Raw genomic sequence first — 6,890 nt, 5'->3', positions numbered from 1 at the left:
GATCAACCTACCTGATAGCCAGTTTTTGCTCAATTGGAGGAGCTGCTACTCACACTGCACTGAGGAGAACAGATGCTGATTCTACAGCACCACTTGGTGAGAGCCACCATGCAGAGGGTTAATGGCAGTACAGCAGCATAAAACACATTTAACCTGTCACGTTAACAAGCTGTTGTCTTGAGATACTTTAAATCCTTCACCATCATCTCTGAGAGGTGCCTCAGTATCTTTTGCCTGGTTGTTCTAATACCCATAGTCATGAAGTGCTTTGAGAGACTGTCACACATCAGAAACTCTCAAACATCGGATCCTTCACCCATCCCCCTCTCTCCATGCCTCTCAATCTGGCAAGCTGGTCATACAAGCTGATCCAAATGCAATCTACATGACCCTGACAACTTTTGAATAGCTAAACATCTATGTAAAGATGTTACATGTGTACTTTAGGCATGCATTTAATACCACAGTTAATCACAAACTGGCTGATAAACCAAACCACCTGGGTCTGGGCACTCTGCTCCTGGACTTTTTCACTGAGACACTGCAGTACATGAGGATTGGGAAACTGCACTTCTCTAATTCTGAGCACAGAAGCCTCACAGGGCTGTGTGGTGAGGTCAGTGATCTTCACTCTCTTCTACCTCCTGACACCATAATACAATTTGTTGATGAGACCACAATAGTTGGACTCATATCAGTTGGTGAGGAAACAGTCTACAGAAATGAGGTAGAAGACTTAGATGAATGGTTCAAGGATAACGGCCTGGTCTTCAAAGTTAAAGTCCTAGACTTTAAAAGGGCTAAGTGGACAGATCACCTCTCCCTCTACATATTTAGAGAAGCAGTGGAAGGAGCCTTAAGCACCTTTGAGTCTCCTTAACACCTAGTGGAAAGAGTCACCAATGACCCTCAGAAAGCAGAAATGACCCTCAGAATGCTGAAGCAGGCTCTACTCCCTCAACAACTCCAAGTGAAGTTCTACCCCTGCAGCATTGATTGAGCACTATGACTCAGATAGCTCATAAATGCTTGGGCACCTTCTGACTTCTTTGCATGTATGTGCAAAATATATTTATATAAAATGTTTACATATGCTGTACATACTTAAACTGTTTTGCTTTGTGTTTCTATATTTGTAATTATGTATGCTGTGTTCATGTGCAATTTTTGTATGTTGTGTTGTCAGTTTGTCTATAACCTATTGAAATTTAAAGATAAGTTAAAAATGAATTTTATAATAGCTAAAAATCACAAATGAATACATTGAATGAATGGTTTTTTTTTTTGCCAACATACCCCAGACTGACAAGAAGTGCTAAATCCACATAATGAGTGCATGTTGAAACCCAGCATACTCTGTCTCAGGAATGTGTAATAAACTCCACACCCTCTTCACAGCAGTAAACAGAATTTGTTAAGATGTGGAACCAGGGCTTAGAGACTAAGATGTGCCAATATTAGTTCTTTTTCTTGTCCTTATAAACGTATGAATGACAGTAGAAAATACTTAAAGTGGTCTGCCAATTTAATGTCTTCATTTGTTCAAAAATGTTTTTTGAAAGAAAATAAATGGAATAAATGAAATAGATGAAAACTTGAGTATAGTTTTGAACAATAGACTGAACAATAAGGAAAACTGCAAACCATCACAGATCAATATTAAATCAACACAAATGTCATGTTTGTTAAAATAACACAGAAGACAAAAATCGCTTTATGTCTACAATTGAATAAAGGTAATAAATAGAAATTGGTACAATAAATTGGTAACTCTATTACTTTTAAGTCTAAGCAACTTTCCACAGATATAATTGCAAATAACATACACTACATTATAATAGGCCACAACATATCTGCAACAAATCATTTTACATTTCTTGTTAAAGTGTACTCCAGTTTTGATTCCTTCAAGAAAATACATGTCATTCTTAAAAACAAATGTAAAACATATCCCAAATATTTCAGCTGAAAATAAACTTGGCACAAAAAATATTTATTAATTTTCTGCTACTTGTTATTTTGAAGAATTTTCTATAAAATACATATATTTTTTAAATTTTACAAGAAGTTTACAAGAAGCGACAAAAATGTGGTCTTAGTGTTTATCTTCATCATTTAGAGCTTTCCACACAAGTTTGTTATACATCTGTATATTCCTTTAAGATCTCATACATTCAGTGATACAGCACAGCAGCAGCAGTCAGTGCACTATAGAGACGCTTTGATCAGCCACGGCGCAGGCGGGCAGGAGGGGCTCACTGAACACCTGCCGGACAGCATGCAGCACGGCCTTCGAGTCCGGGTCATAGAACAGCAGGGTGTGTGCACTCCAGTCCAGTAACAGACCCACTCGAGAGGGCCTCTTCACCATGGCGATGGCCACGTTACATCCGCTGTGGCAGAAGGAGAAGTTGCCGTCATAGTGCGACAGCACCCAGGACTTGGCGTTGTAGCCTAAGCGGGCATCGTTGCCTGAGCCCTTGCGCTCCATGCTGCTGTAGCAGACGCCCACTTTGAAGGCGGCGCTGGTGCCCACTTCCAGCAGCCAGGCGTGCGTGCCTGAGGAGAGGGCATATGAGCAGAGGGCATTGGGCCAGCTGTCGAAGCGTGCTGGGTCGTAGGGAGGTGCCTGGCCCCGTCTCTTGGGTATGAAAGTGAGAGTGTGGCCATCCGGCGAGAGCGAGAGGAGGGGGCTGACGGTACGCTCATCAAAACGCAGGCTAATGAGACTGTGCGCTAGAGAGGGAGCAGAAAAAACACGTGAATGGGAGAAAAACAGGAAGGAAAGAACCCCAATAATGTGGGGTTAAAAATGAGTTTGGCAGTCCAGAGTTGAGAACATGAAGTGCTATTTGAAGATCACCAGTACAGATTAGCGCATAAGACAGAGAAAATAAACGAGTCCAAGTTGTAATAATATGTTTTAAGGTGTTGTAAGTCCATTAATAAGCAGTTATATACCTTGGCCTTTTGCTTCTAATAGTGCTGTATACTTAATTAATTTGACAGTGAGTTTCACATCCAGTTTAGGGCGGGTTTGTTTGAGGAGCTCTTATTTTTCAATACGGTTCCTCTTTGCAGCACCATGAATAACACATTAATAGAAATACCTCCCTTCTAATTACACTCACTGTTGACTTTATTAGGTACAGGTACAGATCTTATAGGTCCATTTTGTAGACTGAAGCCCGTCTGTTGGCACACACAGTTCATTATCCAGGCTCTATCTCATTCATTATTGATGAACCACAGAAGCATAGCTGACTAGGCATTATTTGGGTGGTGGACCATTCTGAACACAACATAACTAAGTGACACAGCTGTGGTGTTGCACAGTTAAGATGTGTATGGTGCACATTTATAAGGCTCTTCAGTCTTTTTTGTTTATCTGTTTTTTGCATCAATGACATTGCAGCGTTTGATGATGGTCCACTCTCCAAAAATATCCAGTGAACAGCAGTTCTGACCATGGCTGGAGGGTGGCTAACACACATTACGCATGGCAAAGTGGCAACAGCTGGCTTATAGCCTCTAACTGTACACCTACAAGTTTAAAATATAGTGGTGGTATTTCAAGATTTATTTTCAAAATTTGGTGTTCATTGGTATTTCATCCTAGACTCTTCAGGAAACAGATGAGCAGGTGAAAAAACACTACACACCTGATTAAAAAACAAGCATTTATTTTACTATTAGCTGTTTTGTTGCCCCTGGCCTGCCACATATACATGTGTACCAATATATATTTTGGTGTAACAACAGTTCTGCACTAAACATTTTCTGTAGTCTCAGGTCATAGCCCTGTCATAACTTATCAGATCTCAGGCCATACACATTTAATCCAGATAGTGTAAAACTAGACTTCATATTGACCCATTCAGCTGTAAACCTCCATTTCAAAAGTCGTCTACAGTTGTTATTTAGTCACCGCAGACTTTTCTTTATTTCCATGTGTCTATCCAAGCTTTGCATTCATGGCTTTTCCAATCCTCCTGAATGGAGGAGTTTGTTTAAATCACAAAACTGGCACATGAATGACTGGGCTTTCCTGGATTAAGGCTGCTTGGTGTGGCAAGTGGTGAGGTGTCTACAGACCTGATGGAGCCAGGATCATGGCGCTGGCCCACATCCCCAACATCAGCTCGCTGTCACTGCACTCTCTGCACACATTAAGATGCTGTGTGTCTCTGGGCTCCCCAACCCCCTCCGCCTCCTCGATTCTGTCACAAGTACGCGCACACACACACACACACACACACACACACACAGGGGCACAGATGCTAATTATGATGCAGCCTCACTGACTTCATCTGCTTTGTACTTTTAAATGGTGTGATCTTCTATGTGTAAATTAGACAAATTACCTGTCTGATATTTCCTGGTTGGAACTCTAAAGCGAGAATAAAAAAACACAACATTCAGTGCAATTCCATATCAGTAGTGTCATCACAGTACATCACAGTGCTGGGGAGTGAAATGAGACATCACTTTTACTAGAAGCAGCAACAGCCCAGCACAGTTTCAGGTTTTCCTTGCTATAGCACAACTGATTCACCTCATGACAGGCATAATAACTGATGAATCTGATGCTCCTGTAGTTCACCTGGTAGAGCAGGTAGAGCAGGTGCTGACACGTACTGGTAAATATGTAAGTCATTCTGGATAGTACTGCTTTTCAAATTATGAAAATGTGCATAATCAGGAAAAAAGGATTCTGTACTGGGTAATGGCTCCCTATGACTGGAGCCGAGACCCTGGGGGGTACACGAGGGGAGCCCTCTCCAACTGACGCAGCTCAGCACTCAGTGCCCAGTGCTCCTTCACTCACCATGAGTGCAGCATCCGTCGAGTGGGTGAGTGTGTGCACCAGGCGTGTGCGGGCCTGCGTCAGAGTGTCCAGAGCCTTGTTCCAGTGCACCTGTTGCGTCAGGAGGCACTGCTCTACCCGCTCCTGCTCCCTCTGCACGGCCTCCAGCAGACGCTGCTCCTCCTCCTCCAGAGCTTCTCGGACACTGTTCACCTGAGCCACCACCCGCTCCCGCGCAATGCTTGCCTCTACCTGTGCACCACATCACCATTATGGTGTTATTAACTGACATAAACTGCACACACTATACCTTTATTTTAACGTGTAAAGCATGTTAAATGACACAAATACTATGTAAAGGTGCACTAAGTATTAATGAATACAATATTAATTAATATAATATTCATTTTTACTTATTGTGCACCATCAAACCTCTGCATAATGTCTCAAAATCAGACTGTACACTGTATATTTGTTAAAGGTGGGGAACAGTATCTAGGGTATTAACCTTCAGGACCTTCATTAAATAGCCTAAATAAATAAGCTTTATTTTTAGGTAAAGCAAAAGACTTATTGGGATAAAAATGGTTTGCCTAGAGCATGTTTCTCGTCCTCTGTGTGTGTATGTGTGTGTGTGTGTGTGTGTGTGTGTGTGTGTGTGTGTGTGTGTGTGTGTGTGTGTGTGTGTGTGTGTTTTCTTTATCCACACCAATCACCTGCACAGCTCTCTCTTTTGCAGTCAAGGTGTGCTTTATAAAGCGTTCTATTCGGAGAGATTGCAGCTGCATTTTCTCACAAATGTCCACCAACTGGTTCTGAAAGATAACAGATTTGTAATGACAAACCTATTAATGTCAGTTATAAATGAACTAATTCTAAGTTTAATTCAGTAGGGAAAATTTCCTATAAATGAATTGCATTAATTCAGAACATTTTAACACCATGATGATGGTTGACTAAACAAGGATTGAGTCAGTCTGTTTAAAAGTCAACATGGTAATATGTAACTATCAAATGTCAACATACTGGCATGGTAGGGCTCATAAGAATGCCTACATTCTGGAACCTTTATAAACTCCTTAATTCTGATAAACAAAAGTATAATATAAAATATATAAATATAAAAGTATATAAACAAAAAGTAACACTTTCCAACACTTACCACCAAATTCAAAAGTCTTAGCAGTGACAAATCTTTTAAATACAAGGCTGTAATACTGAATTTCATTCACTGAGACGTTTTCTAACGCACACATAATTAGGTGGTCAACTGCTGTCCGAAACTCACCCTTACTGCTGTGGCTCGTACAACCAGTTCTGTCACTCTGTGACCCTGACAAGACCCGCGAGTAACGCAGAGAGAGCAAGTGAGTTTTCCCTCCGTACTACAGTACCGATCCAGCGGTAACTCATGTACAGAGCACACTTTCAGTTCATCTGTAGTTGTCAATTCTGACGAAGATCCCATATTCATCGTTCCGTTAGTGTAGCTAAACGTGCTTCCATTTAAATCCGGGTCTTTAGATTTATTTGTCTGAAAGTCCATGTTGTATAGGTGGTCGTCTGCGTTCCCCTTCATTCCAGAGTCCCCTTCTTGTTCGCTATCCCGTAAGGACACCACAGCTAAGTCAAAAAGTCCGTATTCCGCACTCATGACGACTAGTACGAAATGTAATAAATCCTTGAAATGTTTGTAATGTAAAAAAAAAAAAAAGGTTCTTAAACCGGTTTAGACGTAACAATCCTGTGTTATTTCTGCGCTGCAGGTGCATCCAGTTTTCTGGCCTAGCCTACCTGACACAGGTGTGTAACACGGAAGTTAATGCTCCGACTCGCATTTCCAGTTTTACGACCTGTGGAGAAGAAATCTGTTAAGAAAAGGTATGCCTATTTAATCGATAGTTTCATTGGGAATAACAACAGAAGTATGAGTTGTTCTCCTCAGTCCGTTTACCCTTCAAAAAAGACACGCCAAACAAATCTATGACTTTCTGGGAGTGGTTGAATAGGGAAAACAACGGCCTAGTGACATTAATGGTTAAATGGAGAAAATACAGAGAAAAGTACGAAGATGTATATATAG

The 6,890-nt window shown here is 41.2% G+C and overlaps 1 protein-coding gene across 1 annotated transcript; it reads right to left on the bottom strand.

Annotated features, from left to right (window-relative positions):
- Positions 1-1,632: 1,632 nt before the first annotated feature.
- Positions 1,633-6,461, bottom strand: bspry (B-box and SPRY domain containing). The gene is made up of 6 exons (XM_027027128.2): positions 6,096-6,461; positions 5,524-5,622; positions 4,829-5,059; positions 4,365-4,390; positions 4,096-4,220; positions 1,633-2,736 (listed from the first exon to the last, which is right to left on the bottom strand). Exons 1-6 carry the CDS (start codon positions 6,459-6,461, stop codon positions 2,201-2,203), a joined length of 1,383 nt encoding a protein of 460 aa, XP_026882929.2. The 3' UTR covers positions 1,633-2,200.
- Between the last annotated feature and the right edge of the window lie 429 nt (positions 6,462-6,890).

This window comes from Electrophorus electricus, chromosome 6 (assembly GCF_013358815.1).
Source record: "Electrophorus electricus isolate fEleEle1 chromosome 6, fEleEle1.pri, whole genome shotgun sequence".
Lineage (NCBI taxonomy): Eukaryota > Metazoa > Chordata > Actinopteri > Gymnotiformes > Gymnotidae > Electrophorus > Electrophorus electricus.
The sequence above is the reverse complement of the archived record's forward strand: the minus strand, read 5'-3'. Positions and strand labels throughout refer to the sequence as shown.

Bases quoted from the DNA above. Each gene is read 5' to 3' on its own strand.
- bspry (XM_027027128.2), bottom strand. From the start codon at position 6,461: ATGAGTGCGGAATACGGACTTTTTGACTTAGCTGTGGTGTCCTTACGG. The intron at 5,623-6,095 runs GTGAGTTTCGGA...GTTATCTTTCAG, and splicing joins TACGAGCCACAGCAGTAAGG to AACCAGTTGGTGGACATTTG. The intron at 4,391-4,828 runs GTGAGTGAAGGA...TTCTCGCTTTAG, and splicing joins CGACGGATGCTGCACTCATG to AGTTCCAACCAGGAAATATC.